Source organism: Pseudophryne corroboree, chromosome 4 (assembly GCF_028390025.1).
Source record: "Pseudophryne corroboree isolate aPseCor3 chromosome 4, aPseCor3.hap2, whole genome shotgun sequence".
Classification (NCBI taxonomy): domain Eukaryota; kingdom Metazoa; phylum Chordata; class Amphibia; order Anura; family Myobatrachidae; genus Pseudophryne; species Pseudophryne corroboree.
The window spans coordinates 72,354,633-72,378,011 of NC_086447.1; the positions used below are offsets into that span (position 1 = coordinate 72,354,633).

Consider the following 23,379-nt stretch of genomic DNA (forward strand, 5'->3'; position numbering starts at 1 on the left):
TTTGCTTCTCGAAGGCTATTATATTCCTGCCACTGTCTGTGACTTTGGATACTTTAGGTAGTAAGATAGGTCTGTTGAATGAAACAAGGCTTCTGTCACCAGTCTTAGTGGTTGGGGTGACTCTTTTCGGAGCTATACCAGAAGACACAGTAGGGTGTAGTAAGAAGACCATACATTTAGCTATGATTCATGGACTGTAGGATAGGAACTTTGACTGAAGGTTGTCCGGCACACATTGCTTGATATAAGATCAAACGCAACCATTTCCTAATCACGTAGTGGCGTACAGGTGAATTTTGTTGGGGGACTTATGGAATATGAAGTATTTTCCCTGATGTTATCTGTGTCAGCAATACTACAGGATGCACCAAGGTCGGTGGCAGTGGGTCATAATAGAACAATTACTCCGAGTATGGAAAAGACAGAAAATAAGGTTGTAAATCTTATCCCTTATCGAAAAACCAGAGTATATAACATGACAAACACATCACATCTACAGTATGTAACACGTTTATTAGAAGACAAATCAAAAGTACATAATGTATAAAGCTTCAAATCCATGGATTGCACAAATTCTGCATTTAGAACACAACACAGATCTTGTATGCTGCAACGTGTATCACCTTCTCAGCTTAGCTCCTGCTTTCAGCCCTGTGGGAATAAACACATTTCTTCATTTTCAGGTAAAATGTGTTGTTTTTTTAAAGCATAAGAAGATTTTATATATATATATATATATATACAGCGAAAAGAAGCATGCAGCGGCACTCAGAGACTTGATCCCAGTAGATAACGTGACTTTAATCAATAACAACAAAGTAAGGTGGCCAACGTTTCGGGGCGCTAACGTCCCTTTGGCAAGGTGATACGTATCACCTTGACAAAGGGACGTTAGCGCCCCGAAACGTTGGTCACCTTACTTTGTTGTTATGGATTAAAGTCCTCTTTTTGCACGTTATCTACTGGGATAAAGTCTCTGAGTGCCGCTGCATGCTTCTTTTCGCTGTATACTCATTATTCCTGGGGGCACCGGAGCCGTATTCATCTAGGGTGAGTGCCAGCTCTCTTCAAGATATATATATATATATATATATATATATATAGTTATCTATGGCCCACGAACAACATGCATGGGATCCCCCTTCTCTATCAATGGCTGCTGCACTGCGGGGGACAGAGCGTACTGGTAAACCAGCCCAAAGATGTCATGGCTAGAACAAGTGCATGCAGACAAGTGCTGGGACAAATCTACATATATAAAAGCCAAATACCACCGACTGACTCACTGACTCCTCACGAAATCTCCGGAACCATGAGGACTAGGAACTTGAAATGTGGACAGTAGCTTTGTTTTGTGATGTAGGCACCTACTTAGAAGAGATCTTTCAAAATTCCAACCCCAAAAGGGTTAATCCAGATAAGATTTAGACTAGAAAAACCTTTTTGATTAATCTGTTGTTAGCCAAAGTCAGTAGCGATAGTAAGATAGCTACTGCCGTTGCTTCCTCAGGTATAGCCGCAACTTTGCTTGATTGTGGCAAGACGGCTCATTCTGCCTTTAAGTTGCCTCTTAATCTGAACCACTCAGAGTCAGCGCTCTGCAACACCTCTAAGCAGAGTGACATGGCTCAGGTACTTTGAGAGATCAAGCTCATCATGTGGGACGAGTGCACCATGGGCAACAAGGGGGGCGTTGAGGCTCTTAACTGGACGCTCCAGGACAACAGGAGCTGCACCCATCTGATGGGTGGGGTGACGGTGCTGCTGGTCGGAGACTTTAGACAGACCTTACCTATCATACCATGGGGTACACGTGCCGATGAGCTCAAGGCATGTCTCAAGTCATCCTACCCATGCCGAAGAGTCAACGTCCTTTCCTTGAGGGTCAACATGCGAGTGCACCTTAAAGGCAACTTGAATGCAGAGGAGTTTTCTGAATTACTTCTGAAAATAGGGGATGGCAAGTTATTGGGGGAGGGGGGGGGGAGTCCGTATTCCGTAAAACCTTTGAGATTTAGTCTACGACTTGAACGCCTTGACTGAGAGGATCTACCCGACCTCGAATGAGAATGAGAGTAAAAGCATCTCTTGGCTGAGGGAGAGGGCTATTCTCACTCCAACAAATGACTCAGCAGTTAATATCAACAACACTCTATTGAAGAATCTGGCTTCAGATATGGTTAGGTACTAGTCGGATGAATCCGTGGTGGAGGATACCATTCATTACCCTGAAGAGTTTCTGCATACTCTGAACCCTCCCGGAATACCACCTCATGTACTCTATCTCAATGTCGGCACCCTCATAATGCTTTTACGCAACTTGAATCCACCCAAACTGTGCAATGGTACCAGGCTGCAGGTGAAGACTCTGCACAAACATGTCATTGAAGCGATAATATTCACAGGCGCCGGCCCGGGAGAGATTGTCTTCATTTCAAGAATTCCTATGATCCATCAGATTACCACCTGCAGTTCAAACGGCCGCAGTTCCCGGTAAAGGTCTGCTACGCCATGACCATTAACAAAGCTCAGGGGCAGAGTCTGAAAGTGGCTGGTGTGGATCTGAGGAGTGACTTCTTCAGCCTGAAGGAAAGACTAAAAATGTAGTTTACCAGGAAGTCCTTCAAAATTAAAGTTACACGCATGGAAATACTTCACATTCCGTAGCGAAGTATGGGTATTCAGTTAGTATACTAATATATAACAGCTTCCTCCTGCACAAACTCAGTATACAGTATTTCATACTTGCCCACTCTCCCGGAATGGTCGGGAGGCTGGCGAAGATCGTGTGGCACTCCCAGCCACATTGGAAAGTCATTGGTCCGAAAACAAGGCATGGAACGCAGGAGACTTCCTGGTACCGGCATTAGAGGACTGGAGTGTTCTTTGATTCATGCGATTGCGGTGATATATCACCTATATCACATGTTCAGTAAAGTTGAATTTTAAGACGACCTTCACTATTGTGCGCCCCCTGTGTCTTCCCAGCACAAATATATTCCAAACTTGAAAGTTCTGACCCAAGAGTTAAATTTCTTTGTGTGAAATCTGGAGAATTGAGATGTCATAACAATGGGGCAGATGTATTAACCTGGAGAAGAAGTGATAAGTGCAAGATGATAATGCACCAGCCAATCATTACGGATTTGAAAAATGACAGTTAAGAGCTGATTGGCTGGTGCGTTATCACCTTCCACTTATCACTTCTTTATCCCTTCTCCAAGTTTAATACATCAATCCCATTGTCCCATATAATGGGGCAGATGTATGAAGCCTGGAGAAGTGATAAAGCAGTGATAAATGCAAGGTGATACGGCATCAGCCAATCAGCTCCAATATGTAAATGAACAGTTAGAAGCTGATTGGCTGGTGTGTTATCACCTTCCACTTATCATTTCTTTATCCCTTCTCCAGGTTTAATACATCTGCCCCATTGTTCCATATAATGGGGCAGATGTATGAAGCCTGGAGAAGTGATACAGCAGTGATAAATGCAAGGTGATACAGCATCAACCAATCAGCTCCAATATGTAAATGAACAGTTAGGAGCTGATTGGCTGGTGCGTTATCACCTTCCACTTATCACTGCTTTATCACTTCTCCAGGCTTAATACATCTGCCCAATGTCTGAGAAAACATTGCCGTTGCCCCTTACAAAAGCTCATCTTTTTGTTGAAATTGGTCGCTATACACTAATTAATGTTTCACTTGCAAGCTCTGTATTCATTGTTTATTACAGCTGACCCACTGGGACCATACCTGCCGTCATCCCCAGACACTGTAAAAGTTCCCTACGCCCAGGTGTTAGGGGGCAATCCAAGCTTCCCACAGTGAGTGTATAGACAGAACTAAGTCAGCGTACATTGTGTGTCAGAGCCAACATCAGACAGAATCAGTGTCTTTGATCACAGACCTCCACAGGAAGCTTAGATCTCAGACAAATTAGATAAAAATGAATTTATAGCAGATATGTGTCCTCGGGCGCACAAAGCTGAATGCTGTCTTAGGAGTGGCATGGTAAGTATCAAAACATATAAATTGCAGCATTTCCTTTATTTTCCTCTTTCTGATAAGTTCTAATTGAAGTAAGGAGATGAGACTGTACTCGGACCTTATCCTACCTAATTACGGTACATAAAGTAAACACCACAAGTGTGGGCAAATTAAGTTACCGACCATCTGAAGAATGGAAGCGCTTTGTTTCTTTCCAAGTCACAGCAATCGCTGCAGCACAACCAGGAATCTAGGCCCGGCATGAGAGGGACAAACTTGAGGGCTGAGATGCTTAAATAGTTCCAAAGATGGCAGTAGTCCTTGAGCAGTTTTTGCAAGAAGATTTTTTTTCCTTCCAGTTACTGTCCTCCTGAATTTGTTTGAGCAATAATAAATATTACTTTCCTAATCTACTTTGTTCCATCCACCCATTGACACTTATGTGGATGGTTGAATCCACAAAAAGAGAAAATGCAGGTCCACACTCTAAACACTAAGAACATTGGCAATCAGAACAATTATAATAAACGCTACAATTTAACATGGAGTAAAATTGAGGTTCTTAGCATAATTTTTGGCCAGAAATATGGGTCCACCTACCATGCCCAGGTGACCTCTTTGGGTGGGTCCCTAATATTCCTAAAGTTCAAGTCCAGAGCACAGGACCCCCCCAGGCCAGCACAATCCAACTTCCACAAGGCATCATTCTGGTAGCAGTTTAAGTGTTAAAAGGTTTTACAAGGTGTTAAATGTTTTACACTTATCCAGGCCAGACAACCTCCCGCAATGCTTTCATTAGGACTCAGCATTCAGGTTGTGCTATGACCCCATATATGACATTGGGAGCCATAATTTAACATAAATTTCCAACATACCCAATCTAAGAATAACAAAATAGGCATGGAGTTTGATTGTGTATACCGATCACTGTGGACCATACGTATGGAGCCAAGGAAAGGTGACAAACAGAAGCAAATCTTGTCCCTCACCACACAATTGAACCTAAGGATGACATATAAACTCATTTTACTTAATTTAATATTTCTCTCTAAATTTCTCATTAAGAAACTTTTGATCTAGGGGTGCCGTGAAAAAAATTCTAATACTCCTGGGCGCAGTGACTCAAAAAAAAGATTGGGAACCACTGTTCAACATACATCTTGTTTTGTTCTCATTGTAGAGTTTTTGCAAAATATAATCCATTAGAGGGATTTATAGGCTTATACCAGTGGGTGCCAAGAAGATTATTTTTACAAACATATCCAACCATTTTGATTGGTCTGCAGCACAACACTATAGACTATACAATATAGATAGCATGGCAGTCATTCATATAGCTGTACTTGAAACTCTACATTGAGTATTAATTACATTAAGGTTTATCCCGTCCATTAGACCAGGAATCTGAAGCATCAATGGAGAGTATATGTTGAGAAAGACAAGTGACCTATGCTTCCACATGTAAGGGAGCCTAATCTTGGCTACCCAGGTACAGCTGCAGGTGACTAGCCTGTCTCCTAAGGACCAGCCATCCTGACTCTTTCCAATCCATCCAAATCTCCCCCCCCCCCCCATCAAATCTCATAGACTTTTCACAAAGACCTTTGAAAAAGTCCCACTGAACAGATGAAATGCATCAGTGACTCCTCCACATTGACCACGTGTCCATAGACAGGCAATCCTAACAGAGCAGCTCCTCTATGTTTTCTTCTTCTTTAACAACTGGGTTCAGCGGCACCGACTCTAAGCATCGGACTCCACTCTCCTATCAAAAGCTTGGGATCTCCATACACACCTCATTCGGATAAGGTGGCCGCCATATACCAGTAACAATACAGTACTAGCATATGAATGCGTATTTGTGTCTACTGTATGTCATATGGAAGCTGAGCTTAATTATCCGTGGACTACTCCTGCTAGGCTTTAGTCATTTATCTGTCTTGCATATGACTTAAAAGCACCAGTTCTCTGATGGAACATGTGAGCTATTTTGTGCTGCTTTGCCCTCACTGCCAACTATTGCTAACTACAATAAGCCCACAATATGCTGCCTGTTCCATTTCATAGCTGCTGCATCTATTTAAAAGACTTGTCGTTAGTCCCTGATACAGAATTTTTCATGCATGTGTAAATCAGGAGTAATGATTTACACATACATGTATGCTGGTGGATTGTTTGTATAGTACTTTACTGTAGACTTATATGAGCCATTTGCAAACTGCACTTCATTATATTTGAGGCCACCAACTTTCCATACTTACAATGGCACATGTCAAGGGGTGGGATACAATAGGCAGCAAATCAACAGACAGTTCTTGAAGTTGATGTGTTGGAAACAGGCAAAATGGGCAAGTGACTTTGACAAGGGCTAAACTGTCATTAATAGATGACTGGGTCAGAGTATCTCCAAAACGGCATTTCCTGTGGGGTGTTTCTGGTTCTCAGTACCTTCCAAATGGAGCCCAAGGAAGGACAACTGGTCAATCGTCAACAGAGTCATGGGTTCCCTGTTGTTCTTATCAGGTCAGGGCTCATTGATGTGCATGGGGAGTGAAGGCTAGCCAGTCTGGTCTGATCCCACGGAAGACCACAAATTGTAGGAATAGTTAATGGCGGCTATGATATTAAGGTGTCAGAGCACACAATGCATCGCAGCTTTCTGTGTATGGGGCTGAGTAGCTGCAGATCGGTCAGAGTGCCGATGTTGACTTTTGTCCACTGCCAAAAGTTCTTGCAATGGGCACGTGAGAATCAGAACTGGACCAATGCTCCAATGGAGCAATGGAAGAAGATAGCCTGGTCTGACGAATCACCTTCTCTTTTACATCATGTGGACGGACATGGCACCAGGATGAACTTTAGGAAAAAGGCATGCCGGTGGAGGCAGGAAAACCTTGGGTCCTGCCATTCATGTGGATGCTACTTTGACATGTACCATCTACAGTACCTAAACACTTCTGCAGACCAAGTACACCCCCCTGCATGGCAACGGTATTCCCTGATATGGCAGTGGCCTCTTTCAGCAGGATAATGCGCCCGGTCACACTGCAAAAAAATGTTCTTTGAGGATCATGACAAAATTCTCCGGATCCCAATCCGATCAAGCATCTGTGGAATGTGCTGGAAAAACAAGCTAACGTTATTCCTGACTGGTATATATAAAGATAGATAGATAGATAGATAGATAGATAGATAGATAGATAGATAGATAGAGAGAGAGAGAGATAGAGAGATAAATAGATAGAGAGATAAATAGATATATAGATAGATAGAAACTGCTCTCCATTATCCAGCTGAGGGTATTAAGAGAATCCAGACCTGATATGTCCTCATTCAGCGATAGGAGCAGTCAGCAAGTTGTTATTAAGCATTTTAAAAGGACGTGATATTGACATTTTTAACAGAAGAACAAAGTACCCATTGGGAGTTCACACTAGAAATTAATCACCCCTGAGGAAGTCATTTTATGACGAAACCCGTTGGGTGATACGATATCGTGCTCAGAAGTGGGCTGAACAAGTTGTCAACGGGCTCGCCCTGACTAATGGTCTGCCTCAACATCTGCCTCACAATGGTCACAATACATGTGTGATGCAAAGTACATTTTAAGTGTGTTTTTGAATAAACTTTTTTTTATCAATTGTAAAAAGAAGTGGTACATGGATCTTGTTGGGTGTACCTTGGTATGAGAGAATCATAATATTATGAGGTTTTGTCTTTATCCACATCAGCAAACATTGTTTATTTAAAGAAAATGGTGAAGTAAAAAGACTACTCAAATTTGGCGCTCCACAAGAGCAGTTTTTTGTAGGTCAACTCATTACTGGCAAGAGATCATTCTTGGGCAAAGCAGCCAATACACAAGTTTCATCCATCGAAGTATATTGTAGACCTTTAAATCTTGTATTATTGGTAACTGTAGCGCAATACAGGTCCCACCATTGTTAATAAATATATATATATATATATATATACACATCATTTTTCTTGTTTTTCAGCGCCAATACATTTGGTTTGTTCAGTATTTATTAAATATGAATACTATTGATTTAATGTTGGGGCGAAATAGCCTACTTAATAAATATGAATATTTAATATGTGGTTGAAGGGAGTCTTTACAAAATGTAAATGCTATTTATTAAATGCGTCTGCCTGGGAGGAAGCGTGAGGGCTATTGATTTAATGTTGTGATTACTGTAGGTTGGGAGCGGAAGGCCTACAGCATTCAATCATTGCTCTGGTTTTCAGGAGGTAAAAATGACTTCTCTGTTTTCCAAAAAGGGCTCCAATATTCCAGTATGTAGATAAGTAGCAACTGAGCTTAAGACACCAGCAGCGGGTAGTCAGAGCTACAACAATAGATAGGAAGGGGTTGGGTATGGCTTACCGGTGGGTGGGACCCCGATGTTGGGATCCCGGCCGCAGAATGCCAGCAGGGGGTGGGGGGGTGGGGGAAAGTGGTGAGCGCAACAAAACCCCTTGCCACAGGTTCTATGTAGCTATGGGCACCTAACTGTAGTTAGCATAATCAGTCGGACCTGGGCCCAAATATGCCAGGGAAAGAACATATCCCACTATATACTAACAGGCAGAACTGGCTCTACCATTAGGCATGTTCTGTGGCTGATTAAAAGCAAGTGAAATGCAGGTTTGAAGTCAGCCAGCCACAGAACCTGTGTAATTCATGAGTGTCCCGGTTTAAAGCCTATTCTATAAGAATTTGGTCCATGAGGAGGCGATTCTGGGTACTCAGTACCCCCCCCCCCCCTGCATGCGCCAATGTTGTGCTTAATTCAGGCTTTGGCCCTGCTAAATGCAGTAATGAGGATGATTTACTAGAGCATAACACTGAGCCTGCATTGCACATTATGGGGCAGATGTGAAAACCTGCACTATGTGTATTTTGTTATATCCCGCTGTTACCGCTTCCCCTTCCCCTGAATGTAAGAAGCGGATCACATCGGGGTTTTAATGAATGCACACAGTGCGTACAACAATATCGCCTGCTGCGCCGTGTGCATAGGAAGGCGTTGGCTACCCTATGTATGATGGCTGAGGTGGCTCCTGGCCTCACGTTAATCCCCCTCCGTCACTTTACTGCACGTGCGCGGGAGGACAACGAATGCCGGAAAGAAAAAAAGGGAACACATCACCGCACGAGTGACGTAGCGCATGGCGAATAAACGGCAGCCCAGGGGTACATACATGCTGGTGATGTGTGCCAGCATATCACCGCCAAAAATCGGTTAAGTGTCATACCTACCATGAGGATCTTTAGGCGCAGGATCATACATCTGCCGCTATGTTCTTTGTTCTCACGTGCCCTTTATAAATGAGTGCGCTTAATCTAATGCATCATGCATGAGGTTTGTTTATGAAATGACAGTGTCTGCCGGGCAAACTCCTGCGCCCCATGCCATGTCTACATGTAAAAAATACATAGGCTTTCTGGGAATAGAATTACAATGATATATTTATCAGGTGGCTAGTGCATCTTTACAGGGGCATTGCCTGGCTTGGGCATGACTGAAGGGCATTGTTTTTGCTGGTGTGCACATAGAGAGTGATGGGGTTTTGGGGCTGGCTAGTTCTGGCGATGGCACACAGGTCGTGTTTAAAGTTGGCTGCCAACTGCTGGGACGTACGGTCTTTTCTGGAGAGGCAAACCAAGGGGGAGACTTAGCAAAGTTTAGAGAGATTTAGTACTAACCAATAAGCTTCTTCCATTTTACAGGCTTTTGCCCTTATTTATCAAAGAGTGATAAATTTCACTGTGAGTGATAAATTGCACCAGCAAATCAGCTTCTAACTTCCATGTCACAGGCTGCGTTTAAAAAATGACAGTTACTGTAGGAGGTGAGTGGCTAATGAAATTTATCACTCACAGTGAAATTTATCACTCATTGATAAATGAGCCTATTTATATCTCTCCGCTTCATTTCTCAACAAGCGTTGATAAATCTACCACCAAAAGTTAGAAACTTAGCAGCTACATATATAATGTAACATGTATATACAGATGTGTCCTTCCTCTCTAGCCTTCCTCATGTAGCTCCCAATTCCGAAAAAAAAGGAAAAAGTAGATAACATAATTCCTGCAACTGATCTGCTATTACGTACCCTCAATCTGAATAACCCCAATACGTCAAAAGCCAATCCTCTATCTCTAAAACTTAACTATCCTCCCAAATCAGGACAAGTCGGAGGGAATATTGGGGGTCATTCCGAGTTGTTTGCTCGTTATTTTTTTCTCGCAACGGAGCGATTAGTCGCTAATGCGCATGCGCAATGTCCGCAGTGCGACTGCGCCAAGTAAATTTGCTATGCAGTTAGGTATTTTACTCACGGCATTACGAGGTTTTTTCTTCGTTCTGCTGATCGGAGTGTGATTGACAGGAAGTGGGTGTTTCTGGGCGGAAACTGGCCGTTTTATGGGTGTGTGTGAAAAAACGCTGCCATTTCTGGGAAAAACGCGGGAGTGGCTGGAGAAACGGAGGAGTGTCTGGGCGAACGCTGGGTGTGTTTGTGACGTCAAACCAGGAACGACAAGCACTGAACTGATCGCAGATGCCGAGTAAGTCTGAAGCTACTCAGAAACTGCTAAGAAGTGTCTATTCGCAATTCTGCTAATCTTTCGTTCGCAATTTTGATAAGCTAAGATTCACTTCCAGTAGGCGGCGGCTTAGCGTGTGCAAAGCTGCTAAAAGCAGCTTGCGAGCGAACAACTCGGAATGACCCCCATTGTATTTAAGTTTGTTGTTACTCTAATTAAATAGCTTACTCTATGTGTCCGTATTCACAGCATAATTAATTATCTAGAACAACGCTATATAGGACATTACAGATACAGATGAAAGGATTATTTTTTGACGGATAGTAGCAATTAGCTTATAGCTTATAAAACGGTCAGATACACATGAAATATATCAAGTAACCAGAACTGAACCTTATCCGTGAAAATAATCCAAAGATTTACTTGAAATCCCATTTGGTGAAAGATTAAAATTAGAGCTTCTTATGCTATTTACTGTGTTACACTTGATTAATTTTTTTGGCTCAATAAGGTTGTTTTTGTAAATTCGTTAATAAAAGTAAAAGGAGAAAAACATTTTAAAGAAGGCCATAGAAACGGGAAAAAAAAAGGTGAAATGTGTTTCACTGATGAAATTTGCCCGTAAAAATCGCCAGTTCTATCCCATCCGCAGTCAACGTCTCAAATATAGTGGGGAATTAATTTTTGCAGAATAGGGAAGAAAACGTGGGACTGGCATAATGTATTGCTGGAACATTGCACCATGGGTATATCTGTAATGGATGCAGGATGTACAGTGCATACAGACAACTGTAACAAATCTTATAGTGCAACGAGTCTCCCTCCCTATGTAAACTGCTGGTGGCACCATCTTACGGGTAATATCTTTGGAAATATGGCGACCTGCGTGCTGTACCAGAGACTTTTGTTATCATCCACACATGCACCATTCTCCAAAAAATCCCAAACATGGTACCCCGACAAAACGTAGAGAGACTGGACGTAGTATGAAGAGGAGTGAGGCCCATGGCGCCCACCTGGGCTACTGCTCTGCACCTATATAAGACTGCCTGCTCCACAGCAGAGCTTGGCCAATGTTAGGGGACTACAACATAGTAAACACATTATAAATCCATAATACACATTATAAGCCACGATGAATTCCAGGTAATATACATACCTCCCAACTTTCGTGGGCAATGGAGTGGGACACCCCAAGAGCCGAAGAGGGGAGAGGCCACGCAGGATGGGGGTACAGCCTCGCGGCATCCCCCGATTCGTCGCTCTGAGGGGGGTGCCCAGCACTCCTGGAGATGTTGGACTGCCCCCAGAGACAGTCCCTGCATTGTGTAGATGCCGTGCGTATCTATTTAACCGCTGCTCACCCAGCAAACATCGCTGCTCACACAGCAGAGCAGCGGTGTGTGATCGCCCCAATTCCCCCCCCCCCCCCCAGCACCACCACGGGACACTGCTGTGTTCCACTGTGACTGGCCCACACAAAGCGGGATATTTGCAGCTAAATTCACTGCTGTACGGGGCACATCCAGATACTTCTGTGCTGCCCTACTGCATCACCCATGACATCACATAAGAGGGGGCTGGAAGAAAGAGCTAGGTGATGTGCATGATTTAAGCATGTGCTCAGTGCCTCTATGGGCATTGCATTGCACCTGCAGGCACCCCAAAAGCATAAGACAGGTGCCTCTGGGGTAGCAAGTGTGCTGCACCTTGTCCTTGCACCTGGGGCGGCAGTATAAGTTACACTGCCCTTAGTACAGCCCTGGCTACACTCAGGGCTGTTTCTAGTGGCACTTGAATGCTGCTATAATCGGCTCCCCTCCACCCAGCCATAGTACTCGCTCGCTGGGCAGAGTTTCGCGAAATGACGCGCCATAGAGACGCCATAACATTCCGCAAAATTCCACCCAGCAAGCGGAGTACTATAACTGGGAGGAGGAGGGTCTGGTAATAGCAGGGAGCCAATGGCGCTGGCCTTTGGCGCTTGCGGGCATCAACCCTGGCAACAAGCATGAAACCCCTGGTAACGAGCATGACACCCAGAGCATGAAACCCCAGGCAACGAGTATTACACCCTTGGCAACAAACATGACACCCAGAGCATGAAACCCCAGGCAAGGAGCATTACACCCCTGGCAACGAGCATGGAACCCAGATCATGAAACTCCTGGCAACAAGCAGGTTATTTAAAGGTAATTAGAAGCCTTACTGTAGGGCATAATGTATCACGGGCATTGCAGTGTGTGGCATAATATGGTGCAGGGGGCATTACTGTGTGGGGCTTAATATGGTGACATTTTTTTCTTTCCTGTGGTGGCCGAGGTTTGTTGGTGCAGGGTCAAAAACTGGGGTGTAAGGTATTTTTTTTCTGTGAGGCCACGCCTATTTTAGCGAGGCCATGCCACCTTGCTGGGGCGCACACATTTTTTTACTGTTCTCACTGGGAGCCAAATTGTCTAGAAACAGCCCTGGCTACAATAGCCCACATATCTAGGCTTACCATACTATGCCTTTAACCCGGGACACTCATGCATTACACAGGTTCTGTGGCTGGCTGACTTCAAGCCTAAATTTCACCTGGTTTTAGCCACAGCATCTGTGTAATCCACGAGCGTCGCGGTTTAAAGGGATAGTATGGTAAGCCTACGCATATCCCATTGTTATAAAAGTCACAAAAATACCAAAAGTTTCTTTAAGCCTTTCCGTTGCCTGAGTTGAAGTATGCCACCTAATGCCCTGAATCAGAAAGGGGCACACCCTATCAGACAGTGTGGGTGGCTTCGTGAGACTGTGGGCGTGACATTGTGGATCTGATTGAGTATTTTATGGATCACGGAATGGTCTAAATTTGTCCCAATTTTTGCAATGCTGGCAGGTGTGTGACAAGGCTTATCTATAGGCAGGGCAGCCATCAGGGGGGGACTGTGGGGACTGGTGTACCAGGCCCTTATAGAGAGAGGGCCCACCCCTTTCTCCTAGCACAAAAACCTGGAGAGCTGCACCAGGCTGTGAAACAACAGCGGGCTGATGCACAGGGAGAACTTCTTAAAACAAGCCTTCCCTGCGTATCAATCTGTGAATCGTTGCTGTAGGTCCACAGCACTCCACCTAGATGTAATATCACAATGCATGGCATCACGTAGAGGTGGAGTGGTACGGCAGAATCTTTTTAATGGGGGGGGGGGGGGTGGATGGGCCACATCTCTTTTGTCAGTCCCAGGCCCCGCAATTTCTGATGGCTGCCCTGTCTATAGGTTTATGAGTGATATCAGCAACTTCTTTTATCCAGTTTGTATTAAGGTGTACCGGCCCTTTAAACGATATCCAGGGGACTTGTCTTTGTTAGAGAGGAGCTGTCTGTGCAATCTCTATCCGTCGCCCTGCAGCTATCGGGCACTAGGACCCAGCGGCCCTCTCCCGGAGTTCTGTTCTTGGACTGCTACTGCACATCTTTCTCCCGTTGCGTCCTATGTGTATGGACGTGACCCTGAGTTACTCCTGTATACGAAGGACATACTGTACAAGGCCCATAGAGAGACCCCATGACCCTTTATCTCCACCGTTTAGTACAGAGAGCACAACATCTACAGTCTGTACCCTGTGTCAAGCGCTGTGTCCAGGGGCGGGCTGGCCACAGGGAAGTTTCCTGGTAGGCCGCTGTGCATGCGGGGCCTGTTTTGTTTGTTAACATGTGGGGGTGGTGCTGCCGCCATGGTTACACCATGGTTACTCTTGTGCTGCCGTGTGAGGCTACTTCTACAATTTTTTTCAGGGCCACTTTCAGTTCCCAATCCGTCCCTGGCTGTGTCCTACGCTACATGTTTCTACCTGGTTAATAAAGCAATGATCTGGTTAAGCTGTGTACGGTGTGGCACACCCACAATCACCAACCACACAGCACTTCTGCATACTCTGCCAACAATCTTCTACATCTGTGGAGCTTAGTGAAGGCTTGTAGCTTTCAGGCCCTCAGAACAAGATGGATGCTCTACTCACTTTTACCTTTCTTTCTTTTCAGGAAACAGCAACAGAAGAGTAAGACGGCAATGGCGGAGGCAGCAGAGCTCAGGACGACCAGCAGAAAGGTATTTTCCCTATCGCGGCTCGGTGAGAGGGACACTTGGAATTCCTTGGATTGCACTGAGAACATCACCCCTGCAATGAGAAGGAAGAGGAGGGTGAGGATGTCAGTCTCTCACAGACAGCTGTCATATCGATGGAATGAGTCAGGGTTTGGCCGCATTGCCATTTCTCCATCTTCAATAAACGGTACATTATAAGTGGAAGGAGACTCTCCAGCAGTTGCGTAACTACAGGTCTTAGGAACCCGCCGGAACTTGCCGGCATACAACAGCTGGGAAATCATACTTCTAGATCATTTAGCAATGCAAAATGCCAGAAAACAGGATTTTAATACCTACCGGTAAATCCTTTTCTCCTAATCCGTAGAGGATGCTGGGGTCCACTTAGTACCATGGGGTATAGACGGTTCCGCAGGAGCCATGGACACTTTAAGACTTTTCAAGGGTGTGAACTGGCTCCTCCCTCTATGCCCCTCCTCCAGACCTCAGTATAGGAACTGTGTCCAGGGAGACGGACATTTCGAGGAAAGGATTTACTTTTAAACTGATGGTGAGATTCATACCAGCTCACACCTCAACCATGCCGCGCAACATGGCATTCAACTTAACACATGCCAACGGGCATGAACAATTGCAGCAACATGCTGAAAATAATCGTAACACAACACTCGTGTAACTACAAAACTAACAACTGCAGGTAAAGTACGACCTGGGTCAGGTGCCCAGCATCCTCTACAGACTAGGAGAAAAGGATTTACCGGTTGGTATTAAAATCCTGTTTTCTCATACGTCCTAGAGGATGCTGGGTTCCACTTCAGTACCATGGCGTTATACCAAAGCTCCAGTACGGGCAGAAGAGTGCGGATGACCCTGCAGCACCGACTGACCAAACTTGAGGTCCTCATCGGCCAAGGTGTCAAACTTGTAAAACTTTGCAAATGTGTTTGCCCCTGACCATGTAGCTGCTCTGCAAAGTTCTAACGCTGAGACCCCCCGGGCAGCCGCCCAGGATGAGCCCACCTTTCTAGTAGAATGGGCATTTACCGACTTCGGTATCAGCAATCCTGCCGTGGAATAAGCGTGCTGAATCGTCCCTCTGATCCAGCGCGCAATGGTCTGCTTGGAAGCAGGACACCCAATCTTGTTGGGAACATACAGGATAAACAGAGCCTCTGTTTTACGAATCCTAGCTGTTCTTGCAACATACATTTTCAAAGCTCTAACCACATCAAGAGACTTTTAACCCAGTGAAGGTGTCAGTAGCCACTGGCACCACAATAGGCTGGTTCATATGGAAAGACGAAACCACCTTCGGAAGAAATTGTTGGCGAGTTCTCAACTCCGCCCTATCTTAATGGAAGATCAGGTAAGGCTCTTGTGAGACAAGGCCCCCAACTCAGACACCCGCCTTGTGGAAGCCAAGGCCAATAGCATGACCACTTTCCAAACGAGAAACTTAAATTCTATCTCCTGTAGAGGTTCAAACCAATCCGATTGAAGGAATTGCAACACCACATTAAGGTTCCCTGGTGCCACCGGAGGCACAAATGGAGGTTGGATGTGCAGCCCCCCTTTCACGAACGTCTGAACTTCTGGAAGAGAGGCCAATTGTTTTTGAAAGAAAACCGATAAGGCCGAAATCTGGACCTTGATTGAACCCAATCTTAGGCCCGCATCCACACCCGCCTGCAGAAAATGGAGAAAACGTCCCAAGTGAAACTCTTCCGTAGGAGCCTTCTTGGATTCACACAAAGACATATATTTTCTCCAAATACGGTTATAATGTCTAGACGTTACTCCTTTCCTGGCCTGAATAAGAGTGGGGATGACTTCTTTGGGAATACTCTTACGGGCTAGGATCTGGCGCTCAACAACCATGCCGTCAAACATAGCCCGGTAAGTCTTGATACACACACGGCCCCTGCATTAGCAGGTCCTCACGAAGAGGAAGAGGCCGAGGATCTTCTACGAGCAACTCCTGAATATCTGGATACCACGCCCTCCTTGGCCAGTCTGGGACAATGAGGATCGCTCTAACCCTTGTTCTTCTTATGAGCTTGAGAACTTTTGGTATCAGTGGAAGTGGAGGGAATGCATATGTAACACCCCACTGGTAGTAGGTATGCAAAATCTGCAGTCACTGTGTATAGTGCATCACACTTACTCTGCCCCGGCTTGTCATGGGTTCAGGCACAGATACCAGAGGGCGCCCTGAATAATCAGGTGTTTAATTACAAGTGCATTGTGGGTGTGGACTACAGGTGTCGGTGCAGCGCATAAAGAATTGGGCGCCAGGCCATCTCAGAAAAACAGCATAAAGTTTATTTTAACATCAAAGCAGGGATATAACAGGGATAACTTGTGAACGCTCCTCCAGCACAAAGCATAACAGTTACAGTGGATCACACATCAGGGCACCTCCTCCAGCGCATCACTTAGTCGCAGCGGCATAAACAGGGCGAACAGCATTACGTACCAGGGCATTCTGTGACCAGTAGTGCTACACATCAGGTTGCCGTCTCTCTCTCTCTCTTACTTAGCGAGGATTCTTTTCCATGGGGGGCTTTTAATCACGCCGCGTGGCTTTCCGACCACTTCACCCAGATACCTCTCGAGATTCATTTCCATGGGGGCTTTTAATCACGCCGCGTGGCTTCCGACCACTTCACCCACATACCTCTCGAGACTCACACCTTTAGCACACTTTTCTCCTGGCATCACCCTTTCACTGCATTCTGAATACTGCTGCTCTCACACTGCGATGTCTCCCTCTGTCAAGTGCCTTGCTGTGGCTGGCATCACTCCCCACCTAAACATGTGGGGAGCCCTCACTGGGGCTACATCTTTCTAGCTAATCCACCACACTTCTGCTAGCTAATACACGTGCTTCTCCTCACTGTCTCCTCACTGTCTGTCTGCTCTCTGTTCTCTGTTGTAGTTGTGTCCTCTCTCACTGCAGGACAACCTTTTTATAACCTTGCATTCCCAGGGACACATTCCATCTGGGATCTCCCGCTCTGAGTTTCCCGCTCTCAGTTTCCCGCTCTGAGTCTGCAAATGGGTGAGTCATGCCCTTTGCATTTTGCAGACTGATCTGTATTGCTGTGAGCTGGGCTGTTAACTCCTTCTGTACTGCAAGCTGTAGGCTGCTGGCTCTGTTCTATATTACACAGCCATACTGGCACCTGTAGTGCCACAGTTGATTTGTGCTTGCAGTTCCAGGGTATTACACATACACTGACCGAAAGACCCACTGTGACATCAGTGCATCCACTGCTATTGCTTGAGGTTCTCTCGACCTGGAACAATATCTCTGAAGCTTCTTTTTGAGACGAGATGCCATCATGTCTATTTGAGGAACACCCCAAAGACTTGTCACCTCTGCGAAGACTTCTTGGTGGAGGCCCCACTCTCCTGGATGGAGATCGTGTCTGCTGAGGAAGTCTGCTTCCCAGTTGTCCACTCCCGGAATGAAAACTGCCGACAGAGCTCTTGCATGTCTTTCTGCCCAGAGGAGGATCTTTGTCACCTCTGCCATTGACGCTCTGCTTTTTGTTCTACCCTGACGGTTTATGTACGCGACTGCTGTTACATTGTCCAACAGGATCTGCATGGGTTGATCTTGAAGAAGATGCCCTGCTTGTAGAAGGCCGTTGTAAATGGCTCTCAATTCCAGAACATTTATGTGAAGACAGGATTCCTGACTTGACCATTTTCCTTGGAAGCTTTTTCCCTCTGTGACTGCTCCCCAGCCTCAGAGACTTGCATCCGTGGTTACTAGGACCCAGTCCTGAATCCCAAACCTGCGTTCCTCTAATAGGTGAGAACTGTGCAGCCACCACAGGAGCGAAATCCTGGCTTTGGAGGACAGGATTATCTTCTGGTGCATGTGTAGGTGGGATCCGGACCACTTGTCCAACAGGTCCCACTGGAATACTCTGGCATGGAATTGGCCACACTGTATGGCCTCGTAGGCCGCTACCATCTTTCCCAACAACCGAATGCATTGATGGATCGACACTCTTGTTGGTTTCAAAATCTGTTTGACCATTCTCTGGATTTCCAGAGCCTTTTCTATCAGAAGAAATACCCTCTGTACTTCTGTGTCCAGCATCATCCCCAGAAAGGACAATCTTGTCGTTGGTTCCAACTGCGACTTCGGAAAATTCATGATCCAACCGTGTTGTTGGAGTACTGACAGGTAGAGTGCAATGTTCTGTACCAATCGTTCCCTGGATCTCGCTTTTATCAGGAGTTCGTCCAGGTAAGAAATTATATTGACTCCTTGTTGTCGAAGCAGGACCATCATCTCTGCCATCAACTTGGTGAATACTCTCGGTGCCGTGGAGAGTCCGAACGGCAACGTCTGGAACTGGTAATGGCAATCCTGTACAGCGAATCTCAGATAAGCTTGATGAGGAGGATAAATGGAAACATGCAAGTAAGCATCTTTTATGTCTACTGACACCATGACGTCCCCTTCCTTCAGACTGGAAATCACTGCACTCAGAGATTCCATTTTGAACTTGAATCTTTTCAGGTAGAGATTCAGAGATTTCAGGTTTAAAATTGGTCTGACCGAGCCGTCCAGCTTCAGAACTATGAAGAGGCTTGAATAAAAACCTTCTCCCTGTTGTGACCAGGCTACCAGGACAATGACCTGATCCTGACATAATTTTTGAATTGCAGCTGTTACTACTTCTCTGGTAAGGTCGATTTGAAAAATCGGCATGGGGGGACGTCTTGAAACTCCAGTTTGAATCCATGGGACACTATTTGCAAGACCCATGGGTCTAGGCCAGATTGAACCCAGAGCTGACTGAAAAGTTTCAGACGTGCTTCCACCCGAGCGGACTCCCGCACGGGAGCCCCAGCGTCATGCTGCAGATTTGGCAGAAGCAGGGGTTGATTTCTGCTCCTGTGTTCCTGGAGACGTGGCAGACTTTTTTCCTCTTCCCCTCCCTCTACCTGCAAAGAAAGGGGAACCTTTACCCTTTTTGTATTTGTTGGGCCGAAAGGACTGCATCTGAGAGTGATGTGTCTTTTTTGTCGGTGCAAGAGCATAAGGCAAGAATGTCAACTTACCTGCGGTAGCCGCAGAGACTAAAGCATCCAGCCCATCTCCAAACAAGGCCTCACCTTTATACGGGAGAGCCTCCATATTTCTTTTGGAATCTGCGTCAGCATTCCATTGGCGAATCCACAATGCCCTCCGAGCTGAGACTGCCATAGTAGCGGCTTTTGAACCCAAAAGCCCAATATCCTTCATGGCTTCTAGCATGTATGCAGCAGCGTCTTTAATATGACCTAAGGTTAGGAGTATCTCGTCTCTATCTATTGTGTTAATTTCAGATGACAAGTTGTCTGACCATTTTTCCATAGCCCTACTCACCCACGCACAAGCAATGGTGGGCCTGAGTAGCGTACCATTGGCCACATAAATAGATTTTAACGTAGTCTCCAACTTGCGGTCTGCCGACTCCTTTAGTCAAGCCGTCCCAGGTGCAGGGAGAATCACCTTTTTAGTTAAACGTGACAGGGCACTGTCTAAAATGGGAGGTGACTCCCACCTTTTCCTGTCCTCTGCCGGGAAGGGATAAGCAACCTGAATTCTTTTGGGAATCTGACATTTCTTTTCAGGGTTTGCCCTAACTCCCTCAAAGAGAGTATTTAGCTTGTGAGAAGGAGGGAAAGTTACGTTAATTTTCTTTTCCTTATAAAAATAAGCCTTCTCCTGAGGTAAAGGAGGGACTTCCGTAACTTCTAAGACCTCCTTTATAGCAACAATCATATACTGAATGCTTTTTGCCAATTTAGGATCTATTTCCCTGGAATCACTAGTGTCGACACAGGAATCAGAGTCTGTGTTGGTATCAGTTTGTACTATATGTGCAAATGGCCTCTTATGTGACCCAGAGGGATCCCCTGTGGATGATAAGGCAGAACTATGAAAAATCACATCCTCCACTGATTTTCTCCAGTTTTCTGCATGAGACTCAGACTTATCCAATCTCTTACTGATATGATTCACACGATCACGTAATTCTTTCACCCATTCAGGCTCGTGGTGTGCCGGCAGCGCCACCACAGTACAACTCTGTCCCTAAAATGGCTCCCACAGGGGAAGAGCTCCCTGCCTCAGACTTGTCACACACGTGCACAACCACACCACAGACACTCCGGGACTTATAGGGGACAGACCCACAGTAAAATCTGTCAGAAGGACACAGAAAGGATTTGCCAGCTCACAACCCAGCGCTAGTGATAAAAACCCTGTGTAACACAAAACTGCTCACAGACCTGTAGCGCTTTTATAATGATAAATTCACAATATAGCACTAATTTATACTCTGCACCCTGATACTTGTTCAGAAGTGGAGGAGGACCAGCGTTCTTCTCTGCAGCTTGCTTGAAGAGAAAATGGCGCTGAGCAGTGTGCTGGCCTTCTGAGGAGGAAGCCCCGCCCCTGCAATGGCGCATTTCTCCTCAGCAATTTCAATACTAATTTTTATACTGGCGGGGGTAGGACTGTGCCTCAGCAACTTATGTCCCCTATTAGCCAGTTTTTATTAGATTTCATGCTGCTCAGGGCGCCCCCGCGCCCTGCTGTGCCTGTGTTGAAGGGTAGCATGGCGCGCAGCGTTCCCGCCCGCAGCGCGGTATCATTTAGCCATCACGATGACTGAAGATCCTCTCTTCTGTACACTCACCTGTCTTCTGACTTCTGGCTCGGTAAGGGGGGCGACGGCGTGCTGTGGGAGTGAGCGCATAGCCACAGCTAGCGTTCAGTTCCCTTCAGGAGCTAATGGTGTCCTGTCAGCCAGAAGCAGAGCCATAAAACTATTCAGGAAGTTGGTTCCTACTTCTGCCCCCTAAGTCCCACAAAGCAGGGAGACTGTTGCCAGCAGTCCTCCTTGAAAATAAAAAACCTAACATAAAGTCTTTCATAGAAACTCAGTAGAGCTCCCCTGGAGTGCATCCAGTCTGCCTGGGCACATTTTCTAAACTGAGGTCTGGAGGAGGGGCATAGAGGGAGGAGCCAGTTCACACCCTTGAAAAGTCTTAAAGTGCCTATGGATCCTGCGGAACAGTCTATACCCCATGGTACTGAAGTGGACCCCAGCATCCTCTAGGACGTATGAGAAAAGTACACTACTTTTTACCCCTTAACAAACATACAGATATGATATTTTGTAGTGTTAAGGCCGAATTAAGAGAGGAGAGGGCCTGTGTTAAAGCGTTGTGTGGGTCCTCCCCCCTTCCTCTCTGACAGCGGCCACAGCGCTATAGATGCTGGCATTGGAATACCCCTCTGATCTCTCTCTCTTCTCTGTGTACTGTACAATCCTCCCCCTCCTCCTCCCCCTCTACCTTTACATGGCACACTAAAATCCGATTGTCTGTGGCAGCCATATTTTTTGCATCCAGAGAGATTTTAAAAAGGAGATAATTATATGTAGAAGTGCAGCAAAGAGACACGAATATCAGGGGCAGACTGAACAAGTAGCTCATAAACCTTTTATTTTGGATTGCTGCTTTAACTTATGAACTCACTAATTTTTTAACCTGAGCCTCCCATGAGATGCCGAGGGTATGTGTGTCTGTGGCCACCTACTTATTTTGGGAAGTGGGTTGATGAGTGAAGCCGGCCTACTCTCTTGGGAGTCCGGTAGAGTCGTCCCCCAAAGTTCAGGAGTCTGGCAGACATTCTGGGACACTTGGCAAGCATGCTATAAACATACCTCCCAACTTTAGAAAGTTGGGAGGATGGAAATTAAGGGGCGTGGCCTCACGGGCAGGGGGCTTGGCCTCGCAGAGGGTGCCACAGTTGCGGGTCTCACCGCTGTTTTTGCTGCTGTGGGGGCATGCCCAGTGCTCTGTGAGCAGATGGCATGCCCCCTATCGCTGTCTACATGTGAACAGACGCTGAGCAAAGCAAGTGAGTGAGAGAGGGTCTCCCAACTGCCCCCCCCCCCTCCCCCCACCGCGGGACACTGCGACCAGCGGGACAGTCCCAAAAAAACTGTACAATCCTACCAAAATTGAGACAGTTGGGAGGTATGCTATAAAGCAGGCCTGGCTAAGCTTTGTTATGAAACTACACGACCCAGCATGCCTTGCCACAGTTTTGCATTCCCTAATTAGCACAACTGTGGCAGGGCATGCTGGGACTTGTAGTTTCACAGCAGCTGGAGAGCCGCAGGTTGGCCAGGCCTGCTACAAAGCAAATAGGTTGTGAATAGTTACTGTGGACTGCAGTTGTGTAACCATAAACAAGCTTTGCGTTACTGTGCATTCAGCTAATATTAAAATAGTACATCTATCAGGAGCAATCTTTAAAATTTGGCACTGCCTCTGTGCACTATAAAGTCAATTCCACATAAAAAATGCATCAGCATCTTCAGTATTTTACATGTCCCAAGTGAAATTAGAAGCACGCAGCATTGATCAACGGGCTGAAAAAGTTTCATTGGACGAACTACACGTTCCTCGCGCAAACTTTTCCTTTTCAAGATACAGCACGGAACATGTTTATACTGCACTGTCTTTGAGCATGAAATATTGTATCGGAGGATCTGACTCTCAACCTGAGGACAGATACCAATAAAGGGGGAATATTTTCTGATGTACCAGAGAAATGAGCAGCGAGCCTCAAGCAGCAGCTGCCGCTGGATTACAAATATTGAAATGACTTAGAACCATCAACAGCTGTCTCCCAAGACAAGAATATGTATAATTACCAGGCATTTT

General features: G+C 45.8%; 1 protein-coding gene across 1 annotated transcript in view; it reads right to left on the reverse strand.

The window, feature by feature from the left end:
• Window positions 1-515: 515 nt before the first annotated feature.
• The window catches only part of PKHD1 (PKHD1 ciliary IPT domain containing fibrocystin/polyductin), a 985,750-nt gene continuing 962,886 nt past the window's right edge, over window positions 516-23,379 (reverse strand). Inside the window, exons 65-66 of the mRNA XM_063919219.1 lie at window positions 14,543-14,701; window positions 516-651 (exon numbers count right to left, since the gene is read on the reverse strand). Of these exons, the coding sequence (XP_063775289.1) occupies window positions 620-651; window positions 14,543-14,701 (191 nt within the window). The 3' untranslated portion in view covers window positions 516-619. The remainder of the gene's footprint in view (window positions 652-14,542; window positions 14,702-23,379) is intronic.